Genomic DNA, 18,495 nt, shown 5'->3' with positions numbered 1-18,495 from the left:
TATTCTATGACTCTTACATAGAATGCAAAAAAAATAAATTCTCAAACACAATAATCAAGTAAATGAGGCGAAAGCTATGTTGATTGGTTTGATGTCACCATGTCAGATTGTATAAAAAAATCAATACTTTGTACCCCACATATGCATAAATGTATTCATGATCTATGTGTATATGACTTAATAAGAAAAAAAAAGAATGGAAGAAAAAGTATCCATTGTACTCAGCTCTACTATGAAACCAATGTATAAGCACCCACACTTCCTTATGAAAGCTATAACCCAACTACAGCCCAAGATGAAAGGGAAAGAGGAGGGGGAGGGGAAGAGAGGGAGAGGATGGGTGGTAGGAGGGTAATTGGTCAGACCACACTTATGGTGCATTTTACAAGGGTACATGTCAAATCTACTAAGTGTAGAGTATAAATGTCTTAACATAATATTTAAAAAAGTGTGGTGAAGGCTATGTTAACCAGTTTGATGTAAGTATTTCAAATGGTATATAAAACCAGCACATTGTATCCCATAAATGCATTAATGTACACAGCTACGATTTAATAAAAAAAAAGTAGTAGTAAATAAAAAATCAATAATGAAAGACTTTTTAAATGATTTTAATGAGGTCGAATGCTGAGTGTGATGTATATATTTGTTGTATGACCAATACATGAATAAGAATCAAGGATTGGGAAAGAAAAATAAAAAGTGATTTCCAGGGCAGTGCCTGTGGCCCAGAGAGTAGGGTGCCGGCCCAATATATGGAGGGTGGTGGATTCGAACCCAGCCCCAGCCAAGCTGCAACAAAAAATAGCCGGGCGTTGTGGCAGGCGCCTATAGTCCCAGCTACTTGGGAGGCTGAGGCAAGAGAATCACCTAAGCCCAAGAGCTGGAGGTTGCTGTGAGCTGTGATGCCATGGCACTCTACCAAGGGTGACAAAGTGAGACTCTGTATCTTAAAAAAAAAGTGATTTCCAGCCACTCTGGCGTTGCACATTGATGCTTTGAATTTTCCAACTTTCCACCTCAAATTCATGGTGGTAATAGATGAATATAAGAAGGAAAGATACGAAAAATAATTGTTCTTGAAAACACTGTAAACATCTCTGTGAGCTAGAAATGAATAGAAACACAAAACAGTGACAAGAATGAAAAGATGGGCTGTAATTTAGGGTGCAGGAAGCAGAAAGAAGCAGGTGGAGAGATCATGTCCTATAGGGAAATAAGGACTGGAATTGCCCACAGGAGGGATAACCTCAAAGAGATAAAGAAAAATATAACATTAATTGTTTTAAAAAGTAATCAGAAAAATAAATCACCCAGAATAAAACAGTTAACAGTGTGATGTGACAAACAACCAGTTAGAGATTTGAAATAAAACATAGTTATTACAGCTGATTACTCAAAGAGTAAAATTCAATCTACGTCATTAAAATCAGCAGAGTGAAACAGATTAAAATCATTTTCAATCCTGTATGAGGCAGAAAAAAGAAAAGCATATAAAGCTTACTGTAATAAAAAATTTACTCTAAGATGATAGAAACGGGCCCAGATATATAATGTAAAATGATTAAGTTCAATTCTTTAGAGTTGTATACACAAGATTTGATGAAACAAAAAAAAATCCCAGTTATATGCATTTTGCAACAGGCATCTAAAATACACAAAATAATTGAAAATAAATGATGGAAAATACATATCAGAAAAATATTAATGAAGGAAAGCTAGTGTTGCAATGTTAATAGAGGACAAATAGACTACAAGATAAAAAATCAATTATGGAGATGAAGATGTCACTACTTCTTAAAAAATAAGTAAACCCATTAAGAAGTTATAGAATTTTTGAATTTGTGCGCACATTACAGTTCTAAAATACATAAAACAAAGTGACAGACTTATAAGAAGAGTTTAAAACCAAAATAATAATTTGAACAAATGCACCACTTTGGTGGAGGATGTTGATAACAGGGGAAGCTATGTATGTACACATCCCTTTATACATTTGTGCTTAAATGAAAGTGTGTTTTCTATCTGTTGAAAGCAAGATTCTGCACTCAAACACACAAAATCAGGATTAAAATTGGGCAAATGATTTTAATAAGCAGTTCACATAAGTGAAAACTGGTATGAATAGGCAATGAAATATGAAAAAATGCTTCCTTTTATTAGTAATCAGAAAAATGTAAATTAAAACAAGTATACAAAGCAATTATATATGTGTGTGTATATACATATCAGATTGGCAAAAATTAAAACATCAACAACACTGAATTATTTCACAATATATGAAATTGAAACTATAATTCCCTGCTGGTGGAAGTGTATATGTAACATACTTTTACATAATACCTTTTAAAAAAAACTAATAACTTTCTTTAAAAATAGCTATTATAGGGGCGGCGCCTGTGGCTCAGTGAGTAGGGTGCCGGCCCCATATGCCGAGGGTGGCGGGTTCAAACCCAGCCCCGGCCAAACTGCAACAAAAAAATAGCCGAGCGTTGTGGCGGGCGCCTGTAGTCCCAGCTGCTCGGGAGGCTGAGGCAAGAGAATCGCGTAAGCCCAAGAGTTAGAGATTGCTGTGAGCCGTGTGACGCCACGGTACTCTACCCGAGGGCGGTGCAGTGAGACTCTGTCTCTACAAAAAAAAAAAAAAAAAAATAGCTATTATATGTATGTGTGTGTGTTACATATATATAAAGCTTTTTTTTGAGTTAGGATCTTGCTCTATTTCCCAGGCTAGACTGCAGTGTCATGAGTATCGCTCACTGCAGCCATTAACTTCTGGGTTCCAGTGATCCTTCCACCTCAGTCCCCTGAGCAGTTATGATTGCCACACCTGGCTAATTTTTTTTTCTTTAGAGACAAGGTCTACTACTATGACCAGACTGGTCTCTAACTCCTGGCCTCAAGCAGTCTTCCCCTCCTCTACCTCCCAAAGTGCTTGGATTATAGTTGTTACCCAATGTGTCCAGCCAAAAATAACTTGTATAAATGAAGTTAAGACAATACATGTATATTTGGTTATAAATATCTAAAATGAATTCTTTTATTTCAAAGCCAACTTGTGGCATGTGACTTCTTTTTTGTTCCTGGCACATTAGTCATAGTGTGTGTGAAGTGTTGTTTTTTTTTCTTTTCTTTGTTTTTGTTTTTGTTTTTTTGTGAGACAGAGTCTCACTTCTGCCCCTGTAGAGTGCTGTACCATCATAGCTCACAGCAACCTCAACTTTTGGGCTCAAGTGATTCTCTTGCATCAACCTTTCAAGTAGCTGGGACTACAGGCGCCCACCACAACACCCAGCTATTTTTAGCGGCAGGGACTCAGTCTAGCTCAGGTTGGTCTCGAACTCGTGAGATCAGGGGATCCCCACCTTGGCCTCCCAAAGTGCTGGGATTACAGGTGTGAGCCACTGTGCCCAGCCCATATGAAGTGTTCTTATTGCCTCCACTTGTCACCTGCACCCCATCACCTCCATAAACTCTACTGATAAATCAGTTGAATATCTTTACTAGAGTTTAGGCACATGCTGTTGACATGATGATGATATTTCAGTGTCATCGCTGCATTTTCTTGGAAAACATTATTGCGCAAGTGGTCTTTGAAATGAAATGTCATTTGATTTGCTAATACAATTATCCGTGCCCATATGCTATTAAGTAAGTGAATTACACAAGCATAATTTATGAGTCTACTGCTCTTCTATTTTCTACTCTTATTCTCTAAGTAAGAAGCTTGAAATTTAAGTTAAAATAGGAATAAATCAGAAAATGTATGCTGCTGTTCATGAGTAGAATAAACCGTAATAATTAAAGTATCAAGGATTTAAATTTCTGTCTTTGAAATGATGTTGGTTTTTTCTGTCCTACTTAAAATTCCTCAAAAAGGAGAAAGGCCACTCTGGGAGGCCGAGTCAGGTGGGTTGTCTGAGCTTACAGGTTCAAGACCAGCCTGAGCACATGCAAAACCCTGTCTCTGAAAAATAGCTGGGTATTGTGGAGGGCACCTATATAGTCCCAGCTACTTAGGAGGCTGAGACAAGTGAGATCACTTGAGTCCAGGAGTTTGAGTTTGCCGTGAGCTAGGACAAAACGGCACTCCACTGAGGGTGATAAAATAAGACTCTGTCTCAATAACAAAAAAAAAAATGGAGAAAGACGTTGAAACAATATATGGGGTAGGTGACACTGCAATTGAAATAAATAGAAACTGTTCAGGGGCAAGAAAACCAGTTACTTAAGGGGAGTAAGAAAAGTAAATACTAGCAAAGTACATTTTACTTTAGGATCAAGGAATTTAAAATATACATACACTGGTTTCCTAATCAAGGAGAGGCCACGGGAAGGGAAATGTGTCTTTAAAGTTCCCATCTGATAGTTATTTAAAAAAAAATTTTAACCTTTCTTGGCAGGTTTAGATCCAGATAAACATCTTGGGAAAACCCTGGATCAAATGGAACCTTATCTCTTAGAGGTAAAAATTTATGCTAGTTCTCAAAATATAGTCATCTAAAGGAAAAAAAAAAATAGTTCCATGATATAATGGTTATAAAATTGTTTTTATTTTAGAAATAATGAGATACAATTATATTTTCATGAAAAAATTAAACTAGTAATGGATATGAAAATGTTTAAAAGTATGACAATTATTACCAGCTTGTTAACCCAAATATAAGAAAGTTTTATCTAAAAAGAAATTGCTCTGTCAGAAATATCAGTTATATTAAGGTGGACATTGTATGCTATATAAGAAGTACTGTCCTCATAAAGATCTAATACTCTCTGTAATCAGATGCTTTGCCATCAGAAACAGGCAGCAGGGGTCCTCAAACTACGGCCTGGCCCGCGGGCCACGTGTGGCAGTTTGATTGTATTTGTTCCCGTTTTGTTTTTTTACTTCAAAATAAGATATGTGCAGTGTGCATAGGAATTTGTTCATAGTTTTTTTTTTTAAACTATAGTCTGGCCCTCCAAAGGTCTGAGGGACAGTAAACTGGCCCCCTGTTTAAAAAGTTTGAGGACCCCTGGGATAGGTTATCTAGTCTAACTTCTCTTTTACCAATTAAGAAATTAACTTCTGGATTAGTAAAGAAATTATCCCAGGATTTCAGTTAGCTTGTTTATCCCTTATTGTCAAACCTAAATATGTTCTAAACATTAAAGATTCATAATTTTCATTTACTCTATTAACAAAATTATACATATTTGATTAGCATTTTAGAGAAAGTGTTATGTTTAGTATGGTCATTAACCATTGACTAGAACAGTGTTATTTATTACACTATGTGGAGTTTTTATTTTATTCCACAATCATGATGGGGGGAAAAATCACTCTTATGGAAACAAATAAACTCTAAAGTCATCATTTTCCTGTCCCATGCTCTTAATTAATCAATATTGTCTCTGGACATTGGTAATAAAATTACTGTGATATGAACTATTAAGAGTTATACTCCTCAATAACTTTATGGGTTTCACATTTTCTTGAGTTATTTCATAATTGACTGTTTTATGGTTTATCAATATGTTTCGAACATCTAGAAATCTCTGGAATGTTAATTCATTAAGCATTATTAAGTACCTAATATGTACCAGACAGATAGTAAAGATTAAAAGACAATGAAATGATGATAAAATTGTGACAAATTATATTTTATTTCTAGATAATTTGGTGTCATTTTTTTAAGTTAATCTGTGGGACATGGTTGCTTTTCATGCCTATCTGAAAGGACTCTTCTCATGGCGATTTATTCCGTGGCCACCGTTATATCTATGTTCACAACTGTTCCTGCCATCAGACTAAATTAAGCTTCTACCAAAACAGTGTAAATAAATAATGAAGTTAAATTTATGGACAGTAAGAGAAAGAACTTCAAAAATGAGAGCCTGTGGCTTTGGCAAATGAGCTTTTGTTGCTAAAAGAATTTTTAAATAAGGAGTATAGATTTCAAGCAGGTAGATATTCTTTGTAGAAAAAGCAAGTAAGGTTTGAGGGAGTATTAAGATGTTGGTTATGAGTTAATTTGGATATTATCATAGGATGTTTAAACACAAAATTGCAGAAATCATTTTATTTGACTTCAGCAAGTCCCTCTACATAGCTTGACAGTCTTGTATTTCCCAAGAAGTATTTTTCTACCCATTCTCCATAATGACTATTTCCAATGAATACTTGTTAGTCCTTATTTGCCAGTTACAAACACTCCTTTATGAAATGCTTCTATTTGCTTTAATTACTGGGTATATTCCAATGACTCCCAAATCTTTGTAGCCCTATCGGTCTTTTCAGGCTCATCCTCAACCAGTTTGTCTCATTCACTCATCAGTAGCCACATACGCTTCTTTATTACTTAGATACACTGTATTAACCCTTTTTATCCTTAGGACTTTCTTCTGCCTAAATGCCTTTTCTGTAAATTGTCACATGGTTAACACCGCATACTTTAAATGACGGTTCAAATGCCACCTCCTCAGAGAAGCACTCCCTGACTACCCTTGCTAAAGCAGATCTGTCCAAACTATCTTGTTTATCCGTCAACATGTATATTGTCTCCCTCTGCCTGCCACACAAGAATGTAAGCTCCAATAATCTTTTTATCTGCCCCTCTTTATCCTCATGATCCCCTCATTAGAGTCTTCTTTAAGTTATTGTGCAATCTTCTGGCTCAAGTCTATCTCCTCCCTGTCTTGCCCCTTGTTATCTGTTGTCCACAATACCACCATCGTGCTACATATGGAATGCAAAGCTGTGCCTTATAATTCAGAGTTGCTCCTCATTGCCTCAGAACAAAATTTAACTCTTTATCCTGACACAAACTGTCCTTGGGAGAAATGAGGCCTGTAACATATAGGTAGTCTGCTACATCTACAGTGTGCTTCATCAATCTGAACTACCGGTGGTTTCCTTCGAGTGAGTATTCCCTTTTCCTCCATGTTCTACTCCCCTTCTGTGCATGCCTTACCCCGCCTGCAATCACCTAAACCCAAGTTGCCTTTAAAACTGTAAATTCAGAGTTCATGACTGTGAGTTTTTCTTGTTTAAGTTAACCTCCTTAGAGTTGCTGTTTTATTCCTTGCCTCATAGTATGTAGTTCTTCTCATGCTATATTTTATTTTGCTTTTTAAATACTGCTTTTTATGAAATTAAGGCATGTAATATGTAAAAACTAAATCCAAACACTATAAAATAATGAAAAATCTTCCAGTGATACCAAGCCCCAGTTTTTCTAAGTATCTAAAGAATGTAAAAACAACCCCACGTGTGCTTGCTATGGAATGGGTAACTTGGAATGGGTACAATGAACCCATCTCCTCTCTTGCTTGATTTCCACTGAGTTTCACTTCCCTGTAGGCCAGTGGTTCTCAACCTTCCTAATTAATACAGTTCCTGAGGGTCGTAACCCACAGATTGAGAACCGCTGCTCTATGCTCATGTATGTTCATCAATTCCAATTTTATGGCAAGTACACGTGGCTTATGATGAGCACGCTTATAACTGTGATTCAAGGAATCCATGTATCCAGAAACATTTGTACCCCCTAAATATTTTGAAATTTAAAAATAACAAAATTAAACAATTACACAAGGTAATATAAGTGCTCTGTCTTCTAACATTTTTTCTTTTTTACAGATGACTTATCCGTGTGTATATTAGATCCCCATAAACTGAGTGCTTAATAAATGTTTACACAAGTAGAAATTTTAACCTTATCCATGACAATTATTTCAAACTAGCAAGTTTTAATTTGGGCTACCTAGATTTTCTCCCTCTTTTTTTTGTTTGTTTTTTTGTTTGTTTCATTTTTGCGTGTGCTCAGAAAGGAGGCTCAATCCATTGCCTGATATAACCAGAGCATAATGATTGTAATACTAAAGCAGAATGATTCATCTTGCAAACTTCCCTTCCTTCTGCATTTTAAAGGTATGATTTAACTTATTACCTATGATTCTATCTTCTGCATTATTACCTAAGACAAATCAGATAGTAAGGAACGCCTATTATCTCTTTATCTTTATGAATGATATAATTAATCTCGTGAACCAAGAGAAAAGATAAACCACATATACATTTTTCTTTTTTTATTGTTGGGGATTCATTGAGGGTACAATAAGCCAGGTTACACTGATTGCATTTGTTAGGTAAAGTCCCTCCTGCAATCATGTCTTGCCCCCAGAAGGTGTGGCACACACCAAGGCCCCACCCGCATATTCATTTTTCAACTTGTTGACACACTCATGAAAAGTTAAGGAATCTAAAAGGAGAGAAAACAGGCAATGTTTAAATGTGTAGGAGTTAGGTTAAAGGGGATTACATAGATGATAACCCATGATTCACCTACCTCTATGCTCCTGAGAAACCTCTTATGTACCCTTTGTGAAGTGTGGGTAGACATGCCTTGATAGCTAACATATCAGTGTGTTAATATATTAATATGAGTTACTATTTTTAATTAAGAGAAGTTTTACATATTACAATGATTTTCCTTGCAGAAATTAATATTTATTCATTTTTTAATTAAGGGGAATCTTACATATTATAATTATTTCCCTTGCAGAAATTAATATTTAATTGTGAGAAGTACAGAAGGTAGGTTGGTAGGTAGGCAGGGATGGCAGAAAGAAGGTAACGCCTTTGGTGAGAGTCCTCACAGGCTATTCAGAGCACCAAGAGATAGTGTGGGACAGTGATCAGCCAGGCACTACTATACCCAGATGCTCAGGGTTAAATCCTCAGTCTACTGCTTACCTAAAATGTCAATATAGTTACTTTTGTGTAAAATGAAAGTAATAACAATGAAATGGTATAGAAGGTGCTTAGCTCAGTATCCAGAACATTCTAAGTGCTCAAGAACAGTTAGCAATGTTTATTTACTATTGTTAGTCAGGCTTGCCATTACTAACGAAAACTTTCTGCTTTCCAAAGTATGATAAAAATTAGAATAATATCTAAAATTGTTATGTTATAGTTGTGTATGCTATAATTGGAATAATATCTAAAACTAATAAATGCCATATACCAGTATGTAACGTAATAATCTCTACAGAAAATAAAGCAGTGGAGAATCACTATGCTGAAGAGAATGTTTCAAAACTTGATATGAAAAGATGCTCAAGCTGATTTAGTAATCAAGAGAAAAGTACAAATTAAAGCAACCGGGAAATGTTACTTTGTACCAGTTTGGCAAAAATTAGAAACCTGGATGATGTTATCTGTTTGCAGAAGTGGGTTTATAGAACTTCTGTAGAATATAAACTGGTACTTTTCATTCTGGAATAAAATCTTGCAATATCTAGATTAGCTATGCCTATCTTTTATAACGTAGCAATTCTCCTGTCAATCCGTAAAGCGACATCAATCAGAGTAGTCTTTGCAGGGTTATTTTTGATGGTGGTGGGTTCTGGTAGGCAATATAGATTTCTGTTCCTATGAAAGGTAATAATTAAAATGTAGTGTGTGGACATCATATAGTACAAGTCAACAGTTAGAAAAATATGTTGATAAACATACAGAAGCAACAGTACTGAGAGGAAAAAAATTAACATTTAAATAAATTAAAAATACAGGTATAGAAAATAATACATTTGCAAGGATGTAAACAAAAGATGCACATTAAATGCTTTAAGATATTTAATTGTGTCTAGGAGAAAAAATAAATGCAAAGAATAGAAACTAATGAAAAATTTCAAAACAACAGAAAAATAAAAATACCTATTGCTGAAAATTTGAAATATAGGGAGGCAAATAAAATCATAGTTCTATGCTACATGGTGCATATAATGTATAACATATTTACCTATATTAAATAAAACATATGTTGACATACATAATGCCATATTCATATGTATTTTTGAAAATGTTATTTCTAATTTATAAATAATATAATTATCTTTTCTAATAAATTTTCATGTACATTTCTGGTTATTATTTAAGATAAATTCCTAGGAACATAATTTCAGATTAAAGAATATAATACCTTTAATGTTTGCACATGTATTCCTTCAAATTAACTATGGAATAATTTTAGCCATTGCTTCTTGTTCTTCTACGGGTTCTTTAAGTATCATTTTTAAGTGAAAAATTGATTCTTTAATGCTTTTATCATTTGTGGGGATTTTTTTCCCTCATATCATTTTTTTATTGTTTGAAAAAGTAAATGAATTTGTAGATGAATGTGACTTGCATCAAATTTTAAATGTTTGGAAATATTCTTTAAGTAGTTTCTCTGTTTATTAAAAGTATTTTGTGGCTTGGTGCCTTTAGCTCAGAGGCTAGGGTGCCAGCCACATACACCGGGGCTGGCAGGTTCAAACCCGGCCCAGGACTGCTAAACAACAATGACAACTATAACAAAAAAATAGCCGGGTGTTAATGGCAGGTGCCTCTAGTCCCAGGTACTTGGGAGGCTGAGGCAACAGAGTCACTTAAGCCCAAGAGTTTGAGGTTGCTGTGAGTTGTGACACCACAGCACTCTACCGAGGGCGACATAGTGAGACTCTGTCTCAAAGAAAAAAAACGTATTTTGTGATGTTTTAAAATGTTTGTCAAACTTTATATTTTCAGACCATTCTTTAGTCTTTGTTACAGAAGCAACTTTCTGTGTCTTTACTTCCTTTCATTTCACCATCATACATCCATCTCTTATTGTGAATTATTTCGATATTTACCCCTAAGTCCCACAACTACATGTTTGTATGATGACTTTATGATCCCCCACTAATATTAGCATAGACTTTGCATTCTGAAGTGTGCAGACCTGGCTGTCTTCACTCCCTTTGCCTCCATCACATATGTGTTCTTTCCCCTCCTTCCATCTGCTTGGATCAATATTCAGTGTTTCTATTGCAATAACTGTAACATCCGAATATACAGCTGAATCAGGTAATAAACTCTGGTAATAAACCTTTTTTTTTTTCTTGTAGAACTTTTTATTTTTCCCTTTGAGTAAATAATTGTCTTGTTGTCTTCCTTTATTTAGTATTGTCTGTACTTATCACTAATTCAACATTACATTCATTGCCAATTTTCTAATCTATTATCCAGATGTTCTGATATATGAACTCTTTTATCAGCTTTCTCCTTCTGAACAAGTCTTTTTCTCCAGGGCTTCTGATTTTGTCTAATCTGGACCAGTTTCTCTCTAGACCTGTTTAAAGGCTGCCATCCTAGCATGCCTCCATAATCCCAGGGTCCCTCCACCTTCCTTCTGTGTTGGACTCCTTGTTGTCTAGATCCAATGCCTTTGTTAGTTTTGTTTTGTTTATTCTTATTTCTTTGAGGCACGTTCTCCAAGAGATTTTTAATAAAAGGCCCACAGGAGGTCAATATTTTGAGACTGTGCATATGTGAAAATATATTCATTATTTCCTCACATTTGATTGGTGTTCTTTAGCAAGTCATAGAATTCTATTTGTGGAATAATTTTCCCTCTGGATGATAGTATTGCTTTGTTGTCTTGTAGTTTGGTATGCTGTTGAGAAGTCCAGAGCCATTCTGACTCCTGACTATTCGTATGTGGTTTTTTGTCTCCCCATTTTTTCTGTTGCAGTTGTGTAGACTCTTTCTTTTGCCCCTAGGATTATAAAATGTTTCATGATTGGGATGGTGCCTATGGCTCAAAAGAGTAGGGTGCCGGCCTCATATACTGGAGGTGGTGGGTTCAAACCTGGCCCCAGCTAAAAACTGCAAAAAAATTTTTTTTTACATGATTTAGGTATCCTGGGTGTGTGTATTTTTATCCACTATGCTGGGATAGGCAAAATTTTTACTTTGAAAATTTCAGTTCTGGGAAATTTTCTTTGTTTCATGGTGTTTTACCTCCCGTCTGTCTTAACTTCAGAAATTTCTATTACTCCTATTATATAAATTCCTATTTATTCTTATTATTTACACATTATTTAACATTTAACTTTTCTCTCTTAAGTTTTATGTAATTCATTTCTTGTTCTTTTCTAGGAGAATTTCTCAATTTTACTTTCTGATCTTGATCTTTCAATTGAGTTTTTCATACCATCATTTCAATTCTTAAAAGCTCATTTTTTATTCTTTAAATGTTCTTTTTAAAAATATCTGTATTACAGAGACAAGCAGAATTTACAATCTCAGTTACCTATCACTTAAAAAACGAAAGGGAAAAATAATTTCACCCAAATTGATTTGTTGTTGTGAGAAAGAATTTTAAGCCTTGCTGGTTAAAATGCTGGCTTTATGGGGATGGAAAAAAAGCCACCTTAAACTAACCCTGGAAGTTAAGAGGAGAGAGAACATCTTTGAAAAGAAATTTTTAATTTTGAACATAACTAAGTTGGAAGGATATATAAAACTTTATGTGGAGAAGTCCAATGGGTATTATAAATAAAAATTATATGGTGTTTTAAAATACACTCTAAGTAAAAAATATGTACCAGAGGATTTCAAAGAAAAGAAATTACAAGTTGAGAGAATTCAGAATAACTTCAGAGATAAATTGATAGCTATATTGGGTTTGAAGGATAGATAGGAATTTTTACTGGCTGGTATATTAAAAGTCAGAGAAGAATTTATGCCAACCCACAAGACAAGAGAAGCACAGGTATTTTTGGAGGCTAGTCTCACTTATCTGGAGTATATTTTGAGTATTGGGAGATGAAACTGATAAAGGAAGTTTTAAGTCACACTGCGAAATCCTCACTTTAGGCTTTAATTAAATAAGAAGTAACTGAAGGTTTTAGATGAAAGAACAAAATTCCTAAACGTGTGTTTTTAAGTTGTTATCTGGCAGCTATGTCTATTGATTTTGTATTTTAAAGAGGTGAAAGTTCTTCCTAGTTAGTGGCTATTCCAAGGTATAATATAACCCACTCCTTTCTCTGAACATGTGTTGTAGATGAGCTCTTAGTTGCCAGTGTCCTGTGGTACTGATAAAATTAAATGATAAGCATGTGTGAGGACTTCTGTGTGCCCAGTTTTATGTTAACTGCTATGCAAACTACAAAATAAGTCAAAGATTTGTCATTTATCAAGTATAACAAGTGAGGGAAAGTAACCCCTAAGAACTTGGATTATTAGATAAAGCCAAACTGGTACTCACTATAAATGCACTGGGGAGCTAAAAGAGGGAAGTTGCCCACATGACCTGGAGTGGCTGATGGAAGGGATAGCTCTTTAACTGGTTTGAAAATTTCTACCCATGCAAATTTGGGTGGTGGCAGCAAAGTGAATCAATATGAATGAAGATCCCTTGGCAAGAAGGCATGGAAGGACCAGGAATTTCAATGAAACTGTGCTGCTGGTAGACAAGTAGGAAGCAAGTGAGGTGGGAGTGTAGGACCTAATCATGAAGATCCTGACAGAAGCCAGGCAGATTGGGGTAAAGAAATAATAAGATTTTAAAAGTTCCTCAGCAGAAACAAATTATTAAAAGAACGCTCAGGAAATTGAGTCTGGCAAGCACTATTCATGGATTAGGAGTTGGAAATGAAAAGAAGCCTGGGATGCTGTTATGGGAAACAGGTGTCAGGAATTGGGGTTATGTAGCCACTGACAGTAGGAATCGAAAGAGAACAAAACTGAAGGAAAGATTTTGGAGGAAGATTGAAAAAGAAAGTGGCACAAATTGCCAGAAGCTGGAAAAGAATAATCAAAGATTGGTTGATACAGTATGATTGGAGAGTTTGGAATGACTTATTTCTGCAAAGGAGAACAGAGTTGAGAAAGAACATGATAACTTTGGTATTACACATACTGAATTTTAGATTGTAACATATAAACCAAAGGCATATGTTTTCAACCAATGAGATTGGAGCACAATTGAAATGTTCAGGCTAAAAACTTAGGTTTGTTATTTATTACCATATTGTAGAGGATCAGGACCTGGCTGTAAATCCTGATTTTGTTTAGTTCTAAGATGCATAACTGTGGGGAAGATGAGTTAAATTAGGCTTTCCCACCTGGGGGCCATAATATGCCAGGCCTGAAGGCCAGTCAGGAGATGCCCAACTGTTTGGAATAACAGCTGGCTTTTGAATAAGCCGACATGTGCCATGCTTTCCTAAGTTTGGAGCCAGTGTTGTTCTGGCTACTCTATAAGGCCCCAACGCTGTCCACCTTGGGGGCAAAGAAGCATCGTATGTTAGCTCACCTGCCCCGACAAGTTGAGTGAAGCCGGATGTCCCTGTGCCTGATCTCTGGCCACCATGAGTTGGATAAAGGGCATGTCACAGCTACCTTTGGCCCCTTGTTTCTTTTTCGGTTTGTCTGAATCTGGTACAAACCTTTTTGTCCTCAACCATTGGCACTACAATAACCTTTGCAAGTCAATCTAGTTTTACGTCTGGAAAGGGGGGAAGTTAAAATTAGCAGACCTTTTATTGAGTAGTGGTATCACTGATTTGATGGCTAATATGATAAAGAAAATCATTGGCTATTAGATGTGACTTTAGTGTTTTAAATCTCAATCCTCTCAAAAATTAGAGGATTTTAACCTATCCTGTTTCTGAGGTTAGAGAAAATGAAGTCAGTAAAAAAAGTCAGTAAAAAAATATTTTTTAAAATTTTGTAAATAGAAACAGCCTTATAGAATAAGGATGTAAAGAAAGAAAATACTTTTGTTCAATAGTATACTGTTTTAAGTGTTATTACAAGAGTCAAAAAGATTTTTAAAAATTTCTTTTTGTGGGCGGCGCCTGTGGCTCAGTGAGTAGGGCGCCGGCCCCATATGCCGAGTGTAGCGGGTTCAAACCCAGCCCCGGCCAAACTGCAACAAAAAATAGCCAGGTGTTGTGGTGGGCGCCTGTAGTCCCAGGTGCTTGGGAGGCTGAGGCAAGAGAATCGTGTAAGCCCGAGAGTTAGAGGTTGCTGTGAGCCGTGTGACGCCACGGCACTCTACCCAAGGGCGGTACAGTGAGACTCTGTCTCTACAAAAAAAAAAAAAAAATTTCTTTTTGTTTCTTTTTTTTTTTTTTTTTTTTTGTAGTTTTTGGCTGGGGCTGGGTTGAACCCACTACCTCCGGCACATGGGGCTGACACCCTACCCCTTTGAGCCACCTGCGCCGCCCTCTTTTTGTTTCTTTTTTGGAGACAGAGTCTTACTTTGTCACCCTCAGTAGATGCCCTGGCATCATAGCTCCCAGCAACCTCAAACTCTTGGGCTCAAGCCATTCTCTTGCCACAGCCTCCCAAGTAGCTGGAACTACAGGCCCCCACCACAACGCCCAGCTATTTTTAGAGACGGGGTCTCACTCTTGCTCAGGCTGGTCTGGAACCGTGAGCTCAGGCAGTCCACCCACCTCAGCCTCCCACAGTGCTGGACTTATATGCTTGAGCCACCACACCTGGCCAAATTAAAAGTTTTTAAAGTAAAAACGTTATAGTAAGCTAAGGTTAGCTTACTAGTCAAATAAGAAAATTTTTTAATAAATTTAGTGTAGTCTAATTGTACAGTGTTTGTAAAGCATAGTGTATGGTAATGTCCTAGGCCTTCACATTCACTCTCCACTTACTCTGAGTCACTCATTCACTCACTCTGATTTATCCAGAGCAGTTTTCAGTCTGGAAGCTCCATTTATGATTAGTACCCTTTACAGATATACCATTTTTTATCTTTAATGATGTGTCTTTGCTGTATCTTTTCTATGCTTAGATTTGTTTAGATAAACAAATATTTTTTCCATTGCTGAATAGGTTATGTGTCATTTAATGCAACACCCTCATAAGAGTAGGTATTACATGGGGAAACTGATATTCAGAAGCTAAGCAATTCCTCCAAGGACCTGTGCCAAATAAGTGATGGAGCCTGGATATATCTACTCCTGACATGAACAGAACCTTCTCCCAAGAAGACAGATGAATTGCCAACAAATGTGAAAAAATGCTCATTGCTCGTAACATCAGAGCAATGCAAATCAAAACCACCTTAAAATACTACCTAATCCAGTGAGAACAGCTCACATCACAAAGTCCTAAAGCTGCAGATGCTGGCGTGGGTGCTGAGAGAACACTTTTAATAATCATAAAGAATCTTCAAGGAGTTAAAAGTAGACCTTCCATTTGATCCTGCAATCCCATTACGAGGTATCTACCCATAGGAAAAAAAATCATTTTCCTAAAGACATTTACACTCAAGTATTTATAGCAGCTTAATTCATGATTGCAAAGATGTAGAAACAACCCAAGTGGCCATCAACCCAGGAATGAATTAATAAACTGTGGTCTACTATTCAGTTTCAAACAAAGATGAGGACTTTAAATGTTTTGTATTTACATGGTTGAAGTTGAAAAACATTCTTCTTAGTAAAGCGTCTCAAAAATGGAAAAGCAAGCATCCCATGTACTTGATACTATTTTGAAACTAGTAGATGAACTGTATGCCCACGTGAGAGCAAAACACAAACTCAAGAAAAGAGGGTGGGCTCAATAAGCTCCCACTAACAGGCGTATATGGCACACCTCCTAGGTATGGGACTCAGCGACAGCTCAGACTTTACCTAACAAACACAAACAACGTAACCTAACTTTAACTCTTATATTAATCCAAAAATTTCTAAATGTAAATATTTTGGTTTAATATAGCAGCCTACGTTATTTTTTACTATGGACTAATAGAATCACTTCTGTAGGAAAACAGCCATGCTGAATTTAATAAAAAATTTAGTTTTTCTTTTGGTGGTGGTTTTCAGAAATTATGCAGAGCTTCAGTAAAACATTTTCTAATAAAAGGATGCTAATAATTGATAGGATATACTCCCCCACATGGAGAGACTGTCATAGTCATAAAGGTGTTATTAGAAGATTCACTTGGTAGAAAGTTGTTGGAATAGGTGATCATCAAACAGTAAAAAGGCATAGGGGTTAGATGGCAGAACAGAGAAACCCCCGAAATCGATATCCTTTAATTATCCCTGATTTATTGAAAAGTAGATAATAACTTAATTTGGCTTAATATGGTAAAGTGGTCTATTCCTGTTCTCTGATTAGAGCCAACTCATAATTGGGCCTTGCATCAGCATCATGTCTACCTTATGACCCAATGAGGTGAAAATTTATCTACTTTGTTCTACTAAGCTCCACTCCCTATTTTCTTGCCTTCACTTTTCTTGCCATCTGGCTGTACAGTGTCATTTACTGGTCCTTTACTGATCCATTACTACTGATCTTTGGAGGGAGAAGTAGAATTCACGTAGGTCAATGTTCTAAATCCCTACGAGTAAATAATCAATAGTTGAAATTTAATGGGTTCGGAATGGTCGTGCAACCACAAAAATTACCAAATAAATAAATGCATAACTATGCAGGTAAAACTGAAGACGTAGACTACAGTCCCAGCACTGGCAGTGACAGAACGTCAAGCATATCGCTTTTCTTTGGTCTGTGAGGACTAGGAGTTTGGCCTAAGAGATGCAGTAAGCAGGGAAAGCCGTAACATTCAGAATGAAGGAGATAGAATCACAGTGATAAAGTCTTGACATATGAACGTCTATGACACAGCTGGTGAGGATGCTTTTCAGCCCTCATGCCAGCCAGTTATCAGCCAGTTAAGCTCTTTTCACTCTCAATATCAGGATCACCTAAATAGTATGGATTATAATTAATGCAAATCAATAGGGTTTTTTCCCCATTTGGATGCTTTTTTTTAAAAAAAAAACAATTTTATGACTTGCCCAACCTATCTTGGAGTTAGATCTTTTTAAAGCTTGTCTACAGCTTTGGAACTTTGCTACTTCTCAGGACCCTTGGAACTTTACTAATAAAAACGTCCTCAAACATAACCATTTATGTGACTTCTTTCTGTTCATAGGCCTAAGAGAAAGCCTTAGATCACTGTCTCTATGTGCCTGAGAAATTCTCTAATTGCAACATATTTTTCCTTTCCACATAAAGGTCAAAGGATAGGATTAGCCCAGTTTGCTGCATATATTCTTATTTACTACATAATAACTTAGCCTCCCTTTGATTCCACAGCCAGTATCATTCCTAAAATTTATAGCAGCCTTTAAGTTTTGTCATTATACACAGAAATGTTGGTCCCTTACACCCTTTTTTGCTAAGAATTTTGAAATTATTAGAAATCCTATGCCTTATGATAACATTAGGGAGCAGAAATGTAATTATTTTCTTGTATCTTAAAAACTATTTTAGAATTAAAGTTTCTTGTGTGGATATTTCAGAACAAAATAACATGTGAATTTTTTTTGCTGTTTAATTTTGTTTCCTTTTCTTTTTTTGTTTTTTCCTATTTTCAGCTTTCTAAGAAGTATGGAGTCCATGTTTGTGGCGAAGGTGGAGAATATGAAACATTCACTTTGGATTGCCCTCTATTTAAGAAGAAAATAATTGTGTGAGATAGCATTTCAGCATTTTTTCCCCCTTATGTTAAATTTAAGTGATGGAAACAACTTAGCATTAAGCTTGAGGCAACTTTTGTCGGAAGAAATAGAACATGTCCTCTAAGTTCACAAACACTCAATTTGTTTAATACCAGTGAAGTTGTCTGAATACTTAAATCAATATCTGACAAGATGAGGCCTTCG

The 18,495-nt window shown here is 36.0% G+C and overlaps 1 protein-coding gene across 2 annotated transcripts in view; it reads left to right on the top strand.

Moving 5' to 3' along the window:
- The window catches only part of DPH6 (diphthamine biosynthesis 6), a 180,313-nt gene that overhangs the window by 141,219 nt on the left and 20,599 nt on the right, over positions 1–18,495 (top strand). For both annotated transcript variants that reach the window (XM_053594773.1, XM_053594775.1), the window contains exons 6-7: positions 4,404–4,465; positions 18,208–18,302. In XM_053594773.1, coding sequence (XP_053450748.1) covers positions 4,404–4,465; positions 18,208–18,302 — 157 coding nt within the window. The remainder of the gene's footprint in view (positions 1–4,403; positions 4,466–18,207; positions 18,303–18,495) is intronic.

This window comes from Nycticebus coucang, chromosome 6, assembly GCF_027406575.1.
Source record: "Nycticebus coucang isolate mNycCou1 chromosome 6, mNycCou1.pri, whole genome shotgun sequence".
Taxonomy (NCBI): Eukaryota; Metazoa; Chordata; class Mammalia; order Primates; family Lorisidae; genus Nycticebus; species Nycticebus coucang.
Note: the sequence above shows the minus strand (reverse complement) of the source record. Positions and strands in the feature narration are given on the sequence as shown.